The 17,884-nt window shown below is 43.4% G+C and overlaps 1 protein-coding gene across 2 annotated transcripts in view; it reads left to right on the top strand.

Annotated features, from left to right (window-relative positions):
- The window catches only part of LOC118363651 (mediator of RNA polymerase II transcription subunit 12-like), a 78,522-nt gene that overhangs the window by 50,254 nt on the left and 10,384 nt on the right, over positions 1 to 17,884 (top strand). For both annotated transcript variants that reach the window (XM_035744734.2, XM_035744733.2), the window contains exons 35-36: positions 1,828 to 1,977; positions 2,409 to 2,774. In XM_035744734.2, coding sequence (XP_035600627.1) covers positions 1,828 to 1,977; positions 2,409 to 2,774 — 516 coding nt within the window. The remainder of the gene's footprint in view (positions 1 to 1,827; positions 1,978 to 2,408; positions 2,775 to 17,884) is intronic.

The following is a 17,884-nucleotide window of genomic DNA, read 5'->3' as shown; positions in this document are numbered from 1 at the left end:
TAGGTTGTAGTTATTATAGGAATTATAGGACTATTTCTCTATTTACCATTTGTATTTCATATACCTTTACCTATTGGATGTTCTTATAGGCACTTTCGTATTGCCAGTGTAACAATATAGCTTCTGTCCCACTCCTTGCTCCTAACTGGGCTCGAACCAGGAACACATCGACAACAGCCACCCTCGAAGCAGCGTTACCCATGCAGAGCAAGTGGAACAACTACTCCAAGTCTCAGTGCGAGTGACGTTTGAAACGCTATTAGGGCGCATCCCGCTAACTAGCTAGCCATTTCACATCGGTTACATCAGCCTAATCTCGGGAGTTGATGTGCTGTTTATGACTTCAAGCCTAATGCTTGAAGCACAGAGAAGAGCTGCTGGCAAAACGCAAGTGCTGTTTGAATGAATGCTTATGAGCCTGCTGGTGCCTTAACTTAATTATAACATAATAACACACATAAATACGAGCCTTAGGTCATTAATATGGTCGAATCCGGCAACTATCATCTCGAAAACAAAACTTTTTTTCTTTCAGTGAAATACGGAACCGTTCTGTATTTTATCTAACGGTTGGCATCCCTAAGTCAAAATATTCCTGTTACATTGCACAACCTTCAATGTTGTGTCATAATTACGTAAAATTCTGGCAAATTAGTTCTCAACGAGGCCAGGCATATAACCTGACTCTGCGTGCAATGAATGCAAGAGAAGTGACACAATTTCACCTGGTTAATATTGCCTGCTAACCTGGATTTCTTTTAGCTAAATATGCAGGTTTAAAAAATATATACTTCTGTGTATTGATTTTAAGAAAGGCATTGATGTTTATGGTTAGGTACACATTGGAGCAACGACAGTCCTTTTTCGCGAATGTGCTCCGCATCGATTATATGCAACGTAGGACATGCTAGATAGACTAGTAATATCATCAACCATGTGTAGTTAACTAGTGATTTATGATTGATTGATTGTTTTTTACAAGATAAGTTTAATGCTAGCTAGCAACTTACCTTGGCTTCTTACTGCATTCACGTAACAGGCAGGCTCCTCGTGAGGCAGGTGGTTAGAGCGTTGGACTAGTTAACTATAAGGTTGCAAGATTTGTATCCCCCGAGCTGATAAGGTAAAGATCTGTCGTTCTGCCCCTGAACAAGGCAGTTAACCCACTTAGGCTGTCATTGAAAATAGGAATGTGTTCTTAACTGAATGTCTAGTGAAGTAAAGGTGTTTAAAAAAAAAAAAAAATGGGCCAAATCAGCATCCAAAAATACCGATTTCCGATTGTTATGAAAACTTGAAATCGGCCCTAATTAATCGGCCATTCAGATTAATCAGTCGACCTCTAGAATGGACAGGACAAAATATTGAAGTGCCTTTGAACAGGGTATGGTGATAGGTGCCAGGTGCACTGTGTGTCAAAAACTGCAGAGTTGCTGGGTTTTTCACGCTCAACAGTCTGTATCAGAATGGTCCACCAGCCAACTTGACACAACTGTGGAAAGCTTTTGAGTCAACATGGGTTTTCGACGCCTTGTGGAGTCCAAGCCCCAAAGAATTGAGGCTGTTCTGAGGGCAAAAGGGGGTTCAACTCAATATTAGGAAGGTGCTCTTAATGTTTTGTACTCTCTGTTTATATGTGGAATATATAACAATTTATGTCCGGAAAGGTGTTATGCTCGGTGTTCACCACAAGAGGTCCCCACTCGCCTAGAATTCAGTCGAGCAACTGTCAAACAGACACAAGGAAGCTTCTCAATTCAATACTATTTGTATCTTTATTTCAAGGTGTTTGGCTCGTAACTCTACTGTTGTTGTGTGTATTTGCAGAAAGAGCTGGGTGACCGGCAGTCAGAGAGTCTGGAGAAGGTGCGGCAGCTGCTCCCTCTGCCCAAGCAGACTCGTGATGTCATCACGTGTGAACCTCAGGGCTCGCTCATCGACACCAAGGGCAACAAGATTGCCGGCTTTGAGAAGGAGGTGAGTACTATGAACTTTTACCCTTGGAAAACATTGCCAACTCAGTTGTTGAAGGTATTACTGTTTCTCTGTCACTAAGATATTTAATATTTTTAGCCCACATGGTTCTTCATAAACGTGTCTTTCAGCTGTTCACTAGGAATGTCTTCCCTAAATAGCAGACCTGTGTTCAAATACTGTGTTTTATTTCAAATACTTGATTGAGCTTGCCTGGCGAAATGGAACCAATGGAATTGTCCCAAATCTGTAAACCACGCCCAGGCTCCTTCAAATGCTCAACGTTTATTAGAGTAAACAAATAGTATTTGAACTCAGCTCTACAAAATACGTATGCATTCAGACATCTTAATTTTCAGGATGAATTTGGGGCAACACCAGTCTCCAATAATTGATCTATGTCAATTTAAAAATCACCTCTCCTTTTCCATCAGGGCCTCCAAGTGTCCAACAAGCAGAAGATCTCGCCGTGGGACGTGTTCGAGGGCCTCAAGCACTCTGCCCCTCTCTCTTGGGGCTGGTTCGGGACGGTGCGCGTGGACCGTAAGGTGACCAAGTTCGAGGAGCAGCAGCGCTTCCTCCTCTACCACACCCACCTGAAGCCCAAGCCGCGCAGCTACTACCTGGAACCCCTCCCCCTGCCACCTGAGGAGGAGGAGCCGCCCACACCCGTGCCCCAGGAGCTCGAGAAGAAGATGGTGGAGGCATTGAAGCCGGAGAAGAGCGTCCCTGTGGTGTCGTCCGACGTGACCAAGAAGAAGCCCAAGAAGAAGAAGACACCATCCACCAGCAAAACTGAGGTGAGGGGGAGACACTGGGACAGGTCCTGTCCAGCAAAACTGAGGTGAGAGACACTGGGACAGGTCCTGTCCAGCAAAACTGAGGTGAGGGAGGACACTGCGACAGGTCTTGTCCAGGAACAACTACTAGCTAGGCCCTGTTAGGGCTGTGGCGGTCATGAAATTTCCACAGCGGGTGATTGTGAAGCAAATAACTGTCGGTCTCACAGTAATTGACCATTAATTAACAAACACATTTAGCATCTCCTGGCTTCCACTTTGATGCAGACCTTTGGAACATCTTCGTATTTAAAAAGTTTAATAAATCTATATAATATTTTAGACGGATCTAAAGAAGCATGATTTGAAGAAAATGTACTCTATTTCAGAAGAACAGAATAGCATACTCTTGAGTTGTCCTTATGTTAGGTCCTGATCTGGCTATGCCAAATGACTGTGGGCTACACAAGTTAATTTAGCAGGCAAGATTGCATTATTGTGGCATTATTTTCTATTATTTTACAGTATGAAAAATACAAGGGATAGGGATATTTTGTCCAAACGATTTGAGTACGCACATGCTGCTATTCTGTGTTGAGCAGTTAAACAAAGAAATTCTTCATCTAGAGTTATTACTGTAACTTTAGTTATTCTACAAACGTTGGGCTATATGTTTAGATTTTTAATACATTGTGATGCGAATCCAATGATGATTTGAAAAAAGTAGCTTGAAAGGCCTGAACTCTGCTTTGTTTTTTGCTCAGCTTGTACACTTCATCAGTATCTCATTCACAATTTGACAAGCACTTGATAATGCCTAGAATTTCACGGTGACATCCCCTGTGTGTGGCAGTAATGCCCCCTAAAATAAATCCATGCCTTTTGTTGCCGGAGTGCTGCGTTGTGCCCTTCTCCCTGAGTGCTGCTTGCTCCAAAGCACCTCTCACTCACGTGGCTCTCCATCACTTGATTGGATCTTTCTCACAGGCTACAAGAGAAGACGGACACATCAGGGATGCAACTGTGCGCGTTCTTATCCAATTCCAAGGTGCATATTGAAGATATTGGAAGAACTGTCCACATTTAGTTTTTGTCAGCCAACTAGACGAGTAGGCCTAACAAAGAGCAAAAGCCTAGTGTAAGTGCTGCAATGTGCACACGCTAGTAGGATATAAGCGCGAATGATCCTTTATTTATTTTATTTCACCTTTATTTAACTAGGCAAATCAGTTCTAAGAACAAATTCTGATTTACAATGATGGCCAAAGAACAGTGGGTTAACTGCCTTGTTCAGGGGCAGAAGGAAATTTTTACCTTGTCAGGTCGGGGATTCGATTCAGCAACCTTTCGGTTACTGGACCACCTCTCTAACCACTAGGCTACCTGCCGCCCCTTTAACGGGAAAGCATCATTATCAAAAGTGACCGCAAATGTGATTATCCATGTAATCAAAGGTGCATTTTTATGGTCAAAATTGGGGAAGATAAAATTAACTTAGGAGCTGCTTTTGTATGCCAGTTTGGCTCTACACCCCTTGTAAAGTGGATTAAAGTGCTTAATTTTATGAAGTTATTTGGCCACTTTAGTTTTGATACAAACCTTATCATAACATATAGGCCTATGGGCTTGGCTACATGATGTGTGCGACTATGATTCTTACCCTGTGCATCCTTCACAAGTGATAATATATAATTTTCAAGGCTGATATTGTCACTCATCAGACTTCTTGACTTAATATTGTCTTGTACTAAACAATATACAGTGTCTTCGGAAAGTATTCAGACCCCTTTTTCCACGTTTTGTTACGTTGCAGCCTTATTCTAAAATGGATTAAATAAGTCAAAATCCTCAGCAGTCTACACACAATGCCCAATAATGACAAAGCAAAAACGGGTTTTTAGACATTTTTGCACATTTCTAAAAAATAAATAAATAATACCTTATTTACATAAGTATTCAGCCCCTTTGCTATGAGACTCCAAATTGAGCTCGGGTGCATCCTGTTTCCATTGATCTTCCTTGAGATATTTCTCCAACTTGATTGGAGTCCACCTGTTGGAAACTCAATTGATTGGACATGATTCAGAATGGCACACACCTGTCTATATAAGTTTCCACAATTGACAGTGCATGTCAGTGAGGTCGAAGGAATTGTCCGTAGAGCTCCGAGACAGGAGTGTATTGACGCACAAAGCCGGGGAAGGGTACAAAAAAATGTCTTCAGCATTGAAGGTCCCCAAGAACACAGTGGCCTCCATTATTCTTAAATGGAAGACGTTTGAAACCACCAAGACTCTTCCTAGAGCTGGCCGCCCGACCAAACTGAGCAAACGGGGGAGAAGGACATTGGTCAGGGTGGTGATCGAGAAACCGATGGTCACTGACAGAGCTCCAGAGTTCCTCTGTGGAGATGGGAGAACCTTCCAGAAGGAAAGCCATCTCTGCAGCACTCCACCAATCAAGCCTTTATGGTAGAGTGGCCAGACAGAAGCTACTACTTAGTAAAAGGCACATGACGGCCCACTTGGAGTTTGCCAAAATGCAGCTAAAGACTCTCAGACCATGATAAACCAGATTCTCTGGTCTGATGAAATGAAGATTGAACGTTTTAACCTGAATGCCAAGCATCACGTCTGGAGGACACCCGGCACCCTCCCATTCGGTCAACCGTGGTGGCAGCATCATGCTGTGGGGATGTTTTTCAGAGGCAGGGACTGGGAGACAGTACAGAGATCATTTTTGAAAACCTGCTCTTGAGAGCACTCAGGACCTCACTCAAGGTTCACTTTCCAACAGGACAATGACCCTAAGCACACAGCCAATACAACCCAGGAGTGGCTACAGGACAAGTCACTGAATGTCCAGAGCTTGAACTTGAACCTGATCTGCAGAGAAGAATGGGAGAAACTCAGGGGTGCCAAGCTTGTAGCGTCATACCCAAGAAGAATTGATAACTGTAATTGTTGACAAAGGTGTTTCAACAAAATACAGAGTAAAGAGTCTGAGTACTTACTTAAATGTGATGTTTTTTATTTAATACATTTGTAAACATTTCTATACCTGTTTTTGCTTTGTCATTATAGGGTATTGTGTGTAGATTTAGGAGGGAAAATCCATGTAATAGATTTTAGAATAAGGCTGTAACAAAATGTGGAAAAAGTCAATGGGCCTGAATACTTTCCGAAGGCACTGTATGTGTGACATGTGTTTTGATTTAAAGTGGTTCTTCCTTTCATATTTGCGTCGTATTGCAGCACACATTGTGGGCTGCTGCACCATTCTGTGGCACGTTATTTAATTGTCAGCCATTTTTTCTGTTATAGTAAGTTAGTGCTAGTTTGACCACCAGGGGGCATCTTTGAGAAGCATTTGATCGTCTTCCATATTGGCGTTACCAGATCATTTAAAACCTTTTTGTAATAACATAGTATACGGGATTGATTTCAAGAAATGTGGCTTAATTAATTTGATTAATATTATGGTTCTGTTAGGATGGAATGGAAAATATCCCGCTGTACAACGTGGCGGTCGGTAGTAGGCTACAGCATAAGAGGATTGGAGGATTCTAAATGGTTTGCCTTCATTAGACAACTTTGTTCCAATATTTCTGTAAATCAGTGATATTTATTCCCATAGTAAAGTATTATGGATCCATAACTAAATAAACATAAGCATTTTTACAGATTCTTTTTTACAATTATTTTATTAACGAAAGCATAAAGAAATGCATAGAGTATATCCTTTTACATTTGGATAAAGCATTTAAAGCATTTTGAAGATATAAGCCGTCTGCATTTGTTCATTAGGCTACTGTGCAGTCTGACAAGTAAACATCACCTCCAGTACATACTGTAGTAAACATGGGAAAGTGAATAATTCCTTATATAAGGGAGAGCAGGTCATGTCCAGACTTTCTCGGTGACCTCAAGTCCTCCTATGTTTTTAATTATTTTTCGGGTTGCATCAGTCATGGACAGAAACTTCTGAGACACAGTATTAATGATGAACACCCGGAAATTCACTGGTAAGCCACATTTGCCTCGGGATCCATCTCAGTTTGTATTCTGTGCCCACTCGTGGTATCTCTCTTTGGTTTACACATCCTTGGAATAGCAGAACAGCATAACGGTCCGGGCGGCCCTTGCTGTGCCTCTCCACCAATGCCACCTGACTCTTCACTAATGAGGAGTGACTCTCCGCCAATACCGCCTGGCTCTGGACCAATGCATCAGCTGTCACCCGTATGGTCTGCCTTCAATGACTCGATCTCGGTCTTCATAGTTTGAATCACATCCATGAGCACCTTCATCAGATAAGCAGAATGGTACAGCCCTGAGCCCCCAGAGTGGCCAATGATTGAAACGGTAGATCAATTAAGAATTAAAAGTGACTCCAACGCACACGTGCTGGCAACCATGCGTTTTCGGTGATCCCGTTGTCCAGCCCTTTGTTCACTGATCTCCACAGATGGTTGTCGGCATAGTTGGAAGCTCTGCAAAAACACAAGGCCATCAAGATGTTTTGGCAAAAGAAATTGGCGATACAACAATGTTTATTTTTTATTTAACCTTTATTTAACCAGGTAGGCTAGTTGAGAACAAGTTCTCATTTGCCACTGCGACCTGGCCAAGATAAAGCATAGCAATTTGACACCTACAACAACAGAGTTACACATGGAATAAACAAAACATAGTCAATAAATCAGTAGAGAAATAAGTATATATACAACGTGAGCAAATGAGGTGAGAAGGGAGGTGAAGGCAAAAAAAGGCCATGGTGGCGAGGTAGATACAATATAGCAAGTAAAACACTGGAACTGTAGATTTGCTGTGGAAGAATGTGCAAAGTAGAAATATAAATAATGGGGTGCAAAGGAGCTAAATAAATAAATACAGTAGGGCAAGAGGTAGTTGTTTGGGATAAATTATAGATGGGCTATGTACAGGTGCAGTAATCAGTGAGCTGCTCTGACATCTGGTGCTTAAAGCTAGTGAGGGAGATAAGTGTTTCCAGCTCCAGAGAATTTTGCAGTTTGTTCCAGTCATTGGCAGCAGAGAACTGGAAGGAAAGACTACCAAAGGAGGAATTGGCTTTGGGGGTAACCAGTGAGATATACCTGCTGGAGCGCGTGCTGCTATGGTGACCAATGAGCTGAGGTAAGGCGGGGCTTTACCTAGCAGAGACTTGTAGATAACCTGTAGCCAGTGGGTTTGGCGACGAGTATGAAGCGAGGGCCAACCAACAAGAGCGTACAGGTCGCAATGGCGGGTAGTGTATGGGGCTTTGGTGACAAAACGGATGGCACTGTGATAGACTGCATCCAGTTGGTTGAGTAGAGTGTTGGAGGCTATTTTATAGATGTCATCACTGAAGTCGAGCATCGGTAGGATGGTCAGTTTTACGAGGGTATGTTTGGCAGCATGAGTGAAGGATTCTTTGTTGCGATATAGGAAGCCGATTCTAGATTTAATTTTGGATTGGAGATGCTTAATGTGAGTCTGGAAGGAGAGTTTACAGTCTAACCAAACACCGAAGTATTTGTAGTTGTCCACGTATTCTAAGTCAGAGCCGTCCAGAGTAGTGATGTTGGACAGGCGGGTAGGTGCAGGTAGCGATCGGTTGAAGAGCATGCATTTAGTTTTACTTGTAGTTAAGAGCAATTGGAGGCCACGGAAGGAGAGTTGTATGGCATTGACGCTTGCCTGAAGGGTTGTTAACACAGTGTCCAAAGAAGGGCCAGAAGTATACAGAATGGTGTCGTCTGCGTACAGGTGGATCAGAGACTCACCAGCAGCAAGAGCGACCTCATTGATGTATAAAGAGAAGAGAGTCGGTCCAAGAATTGAACCCTGTGGCACCCCCATAGAGACTGGCAGAGGTCCGGACAGCAGACCCTCCGATTTGACACACTGAACTCTATCAGAGAAGTAGTTGGTGAACCAGGCGAGGCAATCATTTGAGAAACCAAGGCTGTCGAGTCTGCCGATGAGGATGTGGTGATTGACAGAGTCGAAAGCCTTGGCCAGATCAATGAATACGGCTGCACAGTAATGTTTCTTATCGATAGTTGTTAAGATATCGTTTAGGACCTTGAGCGTGGCTGAGGTGCACCCATGACCATGACCAGATTGCATAGTAGAGAAGGTATGGTGAGATTCGAAATGGTCGGTAATCTGTTTGTTGACTTGGCTTTCGAAGGCCTTAGAAAGGCATGGTAGGATAGATATAGGTCTGTAGCAGTTTGGGTCAAGAGTGTCCCCCCTTTGAAGAGGGGGATGACCGCAGCTGCTTTCCAATCTTTGGGAATCTCAGACGACATGAAAGAGAGGTTGAACAGGCTAGTAATAGGGGTGGCAACAATTTCGGCAGATAATTTTAGAAAGTAAGGGTCCAGATTGTCTAGCCCGGCTAATTTGTATGCGTCCAGATTTTGCAGCTCTTTCAGAACATCAGCTGACTGGATTTGGGAGAAGGAGAAATGGGGAAGGCTTGGGCGAGTTGCTGTTGGGGGTGCAGTGCTGTTGACCGGGGTAGGAGTAGCCAGGTGGAAAGCCTGGCCAGCCGTAGAAAAATGCTTATTGAAATGCTCAATTATGGTGGATTTATCAGGGGTGACAGTGTTTCCTATCTTCAGTGCAGTGGGCAGCTGGGAGGAAGTGTTCTTATTCTCCATAGACTTTACAGTGTCCCAGAACTTCTTTGAGTTAGTGTTGCAGGAAGCAAATTTCTGCTTGAAAAAGCTAGCCTTGGCTTTTCTAACTGCCTGTGTATAATGGTTTCTTAGCTTCCCTGAACAGCTGCATATCACGGGGGCTGTTCGATGCTAATGCAGAACGCCATAGGATGTTTTTGTGTTGGTTAAGGGCAGTCAGGTTTGGGGAGAACCAAGGGCTATATCTGTTCCTGGTTCTACATTTCTTGAATGGGGCATGTTTATTTAAGATGGTTAGGAAGGCATTTAAAAAACATATCCAGGCATCCTACTGACGGGATGAGATCAATATCCTTCCAGGATACCCCGGCCAGGTTGATTAGAAAGGCCTGCTCGCTGAAGTGTTTCAGGGAGCGTTTTACAGTGATGAGTGGAGGTCGTTTGACCGCTGACCCATTACGGATGCAGGCAATGAGGCAGTGATCGCTGAGATCTTGGTTGAAGACAGCAGAGGTGTATTTAGAGGGAAGCCCATGTTTAAAGGCTTTGGCGAGGTACCTGGTAGATTCATTGATCATTTGTGTGAGATTGAGGGCATCAAGTTTAGATTGTAGGATGGCTGGGGTGTTAAGCATGTTCCAGTTTAGGTCACCTAGCAGCACGAGCTCTGAAGATAGATGGGGGCAATCAGTTCACATATGGTGTCCAGAGCACAGCTGGGGGCAGAGGGTGGTCTATAGCAGGCGGCAACGGTGAGAGACTTGTTTTTAGAGAGGTGGATTTTTAAAAGTAGAAGTTCAAATTGTTTGGGTACAGACCTGAATAGTAGGACAGAACTCTGCAGGCTATCTTTGCAGTAGATTGCAACACCGCCCCTTTGGCAGTTCTATCTTGTCTGAAAATGTTGTAGTTTGGAATTAAAATTTCAGAATTTTTGGTGGTCTTCCTAAGCCAGGATTCAGACACAGCTAGAACATCCGGGTTGGCAGAGTGTGCTAAAGCAGTGAATAAAACAAACTTAGGGAGGAGGCTTCTAAAGTTAACATGCATGAAACCAAGGCCATTACGGTTACAGAAGTCATCAAAAGAGAGCGCCTGGGGAATAGGAGTGGAGCTAGGCACTGCAGGGCCTGGATTCACCTCTACATCACTAGAGGAAAAGAGGAGGAGTAGGATAAGGGTACGGCTAAAAGCAATAAGAATTGGTCGCCGAGAATGTCTGGAACAGAGAGTAAAAGGAGGTTTCTGAGGGCGATAAAATAGCATCAAGGTATAATGTACAGACAAAGATATGGTAGGATGTGAATACAGTGGAGATAAACCTAGGTATTGAGTGATGAAGAGAGAGATATTGTCTCTAGAAACAGCATTGAAACCAGGAGATGTCATTGCATGTATGGGTGGTGGAACTAATAGGTTGGATAAGGTATAGTGAGCAGGACTAGAGGCTCTACAGTGAAATAAGCCAATAAACACTAACCAGAACAGCAATGGACAAGACATATTGACATTAAGGAGAGGCATGCTTAGTCGAGTGATCAAAAGGGGTCCAGTGAGTGGAGCGGTTGGTTGGGGGTCACGGCGATTTAGACAGCTAGCCAGGCCATCGGTAGCAAGCTAGCATAGGATGGAGGTCTGTTATTAGCCACCTCTTGCGTTCCGTCAGTAGATTAGTGGGGTTCTGTGTGGTAGAGGGGATTAATCCAAATCACACAACAACAACAAAAATAAAAACAATAGATATAGTTATAGATGCCCAAGATGAAAACATAATAATATTTTTTTTTTTAAATTGGGCGTTCAGGTAACGTCGCGACGGAGGAGCCAGCCGGATAACTCCTTCGGGTAGATAACGTCGGCAGTCCAGTTGTGAAGGCCCGGTGGGGCTCCGCGTAGGCAGTAAAACGGATCCGGATAGGTGACTGCAGCCCAGGAGTGATTGATGGAACTGATTGATGGAACTCAGGAGTGATTGACGGAACTCAGGAGTGATTGACGGAGCTGGCTAGCTCCGGAATAATTGATGTTTGCTCCGGAATCGACGAAAGCCGATAGTCACACGGCTAGCAGCTAGCTAGCTGTGAGATCCAGGTATGAATGTCCAGAGAGCAGTTGAAATCCAGGGACATGGAGAGAAAAATTGTTCCGGTATGTTCCGTTCCGAGCCGTACAAAACTGGCGATAGATTTTCGAGCTAAAAGATAGCTGATGACCACAAACCGTGGTTAGCTGAATACTAACGATTTGCCAGTAAAGAAGCTAACTAGCTTCTGAACTAGCTTCTGGATTAGCTTCTGGGCTAGCTTCTGGCTAGCTCCTGGCTAGCTTCTGGCTAGCTTCTTGGAGTTTCTGGCTAGCTTCTTGGAGGATTACAGATTTGAGGTAAATAATACTTTTTTATAAATATAAATTGGTGAGGCGGGTTGCAGGGGAGTGTTTTGAAGATGAGTTGATGGAAAATAAAAATAAAATGTACGTGAAAAAAGTTGTAAATATATATATATATACGGGACAAGACGAGGACAAAAGACGTCTGAACTGCTATGACATCTTGGAATCCTGAACAGTTGCCGTACCAGGCGGTGATACAGCCCGACAGGATGCTCTCGATTGTGCATCTGTAGAAGTTTGTGAGTGTTTTTGGTGACAAGCCGAATTTCTTCAGCCTCCTGAGGTTGAAACAAGCTAGCAGTTAGCAGACCGGGGCTGGCAAGCTAGCAGTTAGCAGATCGGGGCAGGCAAGCTAGCAGTTAGCAGGGGCTAGCAGTTAGCAGACCGGTGCAGGCAAGCTTGTAATTAGCAGACCGGGGCAGGCAAGCTAGCAGTTAGCAGACCGGGTCAGGCAAGCTTGCAGTTAGCAGACCGGGTCAGGCAAGCTTGCAGTTAGCAGACCGGGTCAGGCAAGCTTGCAGTTAGCAGATCGGGTCAGGCAAGCTTGCAGTTAGCAGACCGGGCGGGTCAGGCAAGCTTGCAGTTAGCAGACCGGGCGGGTCAGGCAAGCTTGCAGTTAAGCAGACCTAGCAGTTAGCAGACCGGGTCAGGCAAGCTTGCAGTTAGCAGACCAGGCAAGGGTTAGCAGACCGGGTCAGGCAAGCTTGCAGTTAGCAGACCGGGTCAGGCAACCGTTAGCAGTTAGCAGACCATTAGGGGGTCAGGCAGTGCAGTAGCCTAGTGGTTAGAGCGTTGCAGTTAGCAGACCATGGGGCGGCAGTGTAGCCTAGTGGTTAGAGCGTTGGACTCGTAACCAAAAGGTTGCAAGATCGAATCCCCGAGCTGGCAATGTACAAATCTGTTATTCTGCCCCTGAACAAGGAAGGCAGTTAACCCACTGTTCCTAGGCCGTCATTGAAAATAAAAATTTGTTCTTAAATGACTTGCCTAGTTAAATGAAGGTAAAATAAAACATTGATCATCTCAGCAAGGTTTTACCTGTGGTCGTGGAGCTTGGTGGAACTGCGACTAAAATGTAGTTTAAATAAAAATTGGCATTTTAAGTGTCTTTTTTCTCATTATTTTATTAACAAAAGCATCAAGATGTTAGAAGTGTAACATTTTGGAGTGCTTAAGCATCGAATACATTGCAAGTTGAGGGATTTTCACAACAGTAGCCGGACTATAAAAAGTCTATTGTCCTGCTAATAGGAAACATTTGCATGATGGGCTGCACCTGCTGCAGTACTACAGTGCACTTGTGAAAAAATGTTCAAAAACCTGTTTTCAAAATGCCTCCAGTTGTCCATCACTACTGTAAATAAAACAGAGCATCTTGTTTACATTCTTTATTGTAACCACAATCTCACAAATAATTTGTCTACCTTTCCATTTAATTTTAGAGTTTGGGATTTACAAATGTGCGCTTTTCATTATTAGTTACATTGTTTTAGTTCGAACGTGCAGACTTTTTTTTAAATTATTGTTTTATGTAGGATGCTAGATTTTTGACCAGTTGCAATTGTTAGTAGGCCTACTAAAAAAAAATACTACTTCTGTTAGTCTGTTAAGCCTCATAGTCTACCACAGCCAGTTCAGTTATTTTATATAGGTTTAGGCTCTGAAGAAATAGACTGCAATTAAGCCTTGTTGTTTGTAAAGTCAAATTAAAATGAAGATTGTTGAAATGAATTGCTCGGCTTGTTTCTCTATCTGTTGGTGTGCAACACTTGCATAACAAGTTAGCTATATTTTTAGCACCAGCCACTGTTCACCTCCTATCGATAGTGCTGAGGTTGCCGCCAGTTGTTTTTAAATTGAACCTTTATATAACTAAGCAAGTCAGGTGAGAAAAAAATCTTATTTGCAATCAGCCAAATACATTTAAACTCAAGTTTTTCACAGTTCCTGACATTTAATCCTAGTAAAAATTCCCTGTCCTAGGTCAATTAGGATCACACTTTATTTTAAGAATGTGAAATGTCAGAATAATAGTAGTGATTTATTTCAGCTTTTATTTCTTTCATCACATTCCCAGTGGGTCAGAAGTTTACATACACTCAATTAGTATTTGGTAGCATTGCCTTTAAATTGTGTAACTTTGGTCTAATGTTTCGGGTAGCCTTCCACAAGCTTCCCACAATAAGTTGGGTGAATTTTGGCCCATTCCTCCTGACAGAGCTGGTGTAACTTTTTCAGTTCTGCCCACAAATTATCTATAGGATTGATGTCAGGGCTTTGTGATGGCCACTCGAATACCTAGACATTGTTGTCCTTAAACCATTTTGCAACAACTTTGAAAGTATGTTTGGGGTCATTGTCCATTTGGAAGACCCATTTGCGACCAATCTTTAACTTCCTGACTGATGTTGCTTTAATATATCCACATAATTTTCCTTCCTCATGATGCCATCTATTTTGTGAAGTGGACCAGTCCCTCCTGCAGCAAAGCACCCCCACAGCATGATACTGCCACCCCCGTGCTTCACGGTTGGGATGGTGTTCTTCAGCTTGCAGGCCTCCCTCTTTTTCCTCCAAACATAATGATGGTCATAATGGCCAAACAGTTCTATTTTTGTTTCATCAGACCAGAGGAGATTTCTCCAAAAAGTATGATCTTTGTTATATGTACAGTTGCAAACCGTAGTCTGGCTTTTTTATGGCGGTTTTGGAGCAGTGGCTTCTTCCTTGCTGAGCGGCCTTTCAGGTTATATCGATATAGGACTCGTTTTACTGTGGATATAGATACTTTTGTACCTGTTTCCTCCAGCATCAGCTGTTCTGGGATTGATTTCCTCTTTCGCACCAAAGTACGTTCATCTCTAGGAGACAGAACGCGTCTCCTTCCTGAGCGGTACGACGGCTGCGTGGTCCCATGGTGTTTATACTTGCGTACTATTGTTTGTACAGATGAACGTGGATGAACCAGACCTTTTCTGAGGTCTTGGCTGATTTCTTTTGATTTTCCCATGATGTCAAGCAAAGAGGCACCGAGTTTGAAGGTCGGCCTTGAAATACATCCACAGGTACACCTCCAATTGACTCAAATTATGTAAATTAGCCTATCAGAAGCTTCTAACGCCATGATATCATTTTCTGGAATTTTCCAGGCTGTTTAAAGGCACAATCAACTTAGTGTATGTTAACTTCTGACCCACTGGAATTGTGATACAGTGAATTATAAGTGAAATAATCTGTCTATAAACAATTGTTGGAAAAATGTATTGTGTCATGCACAAAGTAGATGTCCTTACGGACTTGTCAAAACTATAGTTTGTTAACAAGACATTTGTGGAGTGATTGAAAAACAAGTTTTAATGACTCCAACATAAGTGTATGTAAACTTCCAACATGAACTTTTTGTGTGTTTGTGTGTGTGTGTGTGTATACACTGCTCAAAAAAATAAAGGGAACACTAAAATAACACATCCTAGATCTGAATGAATGAAATATTCTTATTAAATACTTTTTTCTTTACATAGTTGAATGTGCTGACAACAAAATCACACAAATTATCAATGGAAATCAAATTTATCAACCCACGGAGGTCTGGATTTGGAGTTACACTCAAAATGAAAGTGGAAAACCACACTACAGGCTGATCCAACTTTGATGTAATGTCCTTAAAACAAGTCAAAATGAGGCTCAGTAGTGTGTGTGTGGCCTCCATGTGCCTGTATGACCTCCCTACAACGCCTGGGCATGCTCCTGATGAGGTAGCGGATGGTCTCCTGAGGGATCTCCTCCCAGACCTGGACTAAAGCATCTGCCAACTCCTGGACAGTCTGTGGTGCAACGTGGCTTTGGTGGATGGAGCGAGACATGATGTCCCAGATGTGCTCAATTGGATTTGGGTCTGGGGAACGGGCGGGCCAGTCCATAGCATCAATGCCTTCCTCTTGCAAGAACTGCTGACACACTCCAGCCACATGAGGTCTAGCATTGTCTTGCATTAGGAGGAACCCAGGGCCAACTGCACCAGCATATGGTCAGTCTCACAAGGGGTCTGAGGATCTCATCTCAGTACCTAATAGCAGTCAGGCTACCTCTAGCGAACACATGGAGGGCTGTGCGGCACCCCAAAGAAATGCCACCCCACACCATGACTAACCCACCACCAAAACGGTCATGCTGGAGGATGTTGCAGGCAGCAGAACGTTCTCCACGGCGTCTCCAGACTCTGTCACGTCTGTCAAATGTGCTCAGTGTGAACCTGCTTTCATCTGTGAAGAGCACAGGGCGCCAGTGGCGAATTTGCCAATCTTGGTGTTCTCTGGCAAATGCCAAACATCCTGCACGGTGTTGGGCTGTAAACACAACCCCCAACTGTGGACGTCGGGCCCTCATACCACCTTCATGGAGTCTGTTTCTGACCGTTTGAGCAGACACATGCACATTTGTGGCCTACTGGAGGTCATTTTGCGGGGCTCTGGCAGTGCTCCTCCTGCTCCTCCTTGCACAAAGGCGGAGGTAGCGGTCCTGCTGCTGGGTTGTTGCCCTCCTACGGCCTCCTCCACGTCTCCTGATGTACTGGCCTGTCTCCTGGTAGCGCCTCCATGCTCTGGACACTACCCTGACAGACACAGCAAACCTTCTTGCCACAGCTCGCATTGATATGCCATCCTGGATGAGCTGCACTACCTGAGCTACTTGTGTGGGTTGTAGACTCCGTCTCATGCTACCACTAGAGTGAAAGCACCGTCAGCATTCAAAAGTGACCAAAACATCAGCCAGGAAGCATAGGAACTGAGAAGTGGTCTGTGGTCACCACCTGCAGAACCACTCTTTTCTTGGGCGTGTCTTGCTAATTGCCTATAATTTCCACCTGTTGTGTATTCTATTTGCACAACAGCATGTGAAATTTATAGCAATCAGTGTTGCTTCCTAAGTGGACAGTTTGATTTCACAGAAGTGTGATTGACTTGGAGTTACATTGTGTTGTTTAAGTGTTCCCTTTATTTTTTTGAGCAGTGTATACTCAGTAGATGTGGAAAGGTTGACACAAATGATTAGTTGCAAGTTGGAGGGGGTTTCACACCTAGCTTGGCTATTAGACGATTCTTTAGTAAAGGTTGAATAGTCTATTGTTCAGCTAATAGCTCATCCTAAAAATGTTATTAGCAGAATTCACATCCTGCTACCCTTGTGAAAAACTAATACTTTTTCCCCTTTTCCACTTGTTAAAGATTTCAATTGATAGTGTTTTTAGCCACAATCGGCCCCAACCCCAATTAATACATTTGGGCACAGTCGATAGCGTGCTGGACCTCGAGCTAGAATGTTAAGGGTATGAAACCTGCTCCCTGCTTGTTTCATTACATTATTACGCTGGTCTCAGTGCAAATAGCCCGGATTGTTACTCCCATGTCGTTCCTCACCCTCTTCCACACGTCATTCTCTGCCTGAGTGGTTTGCTTGTGGGTGTGCTGGCAGGATATGGCAGCACCTTCGGTTGTGCGTCAAGAATTCAGCATAGCAAGTTTGTATGAAGGTCTGGTTATTCACATGCAAATAGTAAAATACTCTAAACCACTCTGGTGACAAATAAACTTTGCTGCCCTGTTTTCAATCGTCTGCATGGCTGGGAGAACCTCCTCAGATGAATGCAGATAATGGGAGTTAGATATGCATAGGAAGTGTATTGTACTGTTTTTTCTGTAATATATGAATTACAAATCAGCCTTTTACTTAAATCATGTTTCTAGTCTATTGCATAGTTACAAGGTGTAATCTTTGATATCCCAGGAGCAGGAGTGGTAAACACTGTTGAAGTGTATAATTGTAATACATACATGCAGACACAGCATCATTCAAAGAATGGGGTTTGATACACCTGGTATTGGATATGACTGAAAAAAACTTTGTAAATTAACTTTATGATGAAAAATTATTCACAATCGTTTCTCTACATTAACTAACATATTCCTCTCAATTGGACTTTTTTTGGACTCGTTACAATTACTTACATTTGCTTCCATCATGTTTTTGTCAGACATTTTTTCCTGAAGAAAGTCGCCGGCGATGTGTGGCATAACGTCAAATTCGTCAT

Source organism: Oncorhynchus keta, chromosome 30 (genome assembly GCF_023373465.1).
Source record: "Oncorhynchus keta strain PuntledgeMale-10-30-2019 chromosome 30, Oket_V2, whole genome shotgun sequence".
Classification (NCBI taxonomy): Eukaryota; Metazoa; Chordata; class Actinopteri; order Salmoniformes; family Salmonidae; genus Oncorhynchus; species Oncorhynchus keta.
This window is presented reverse-complemented; position numbering and strand designations above follow the sequence as displayed.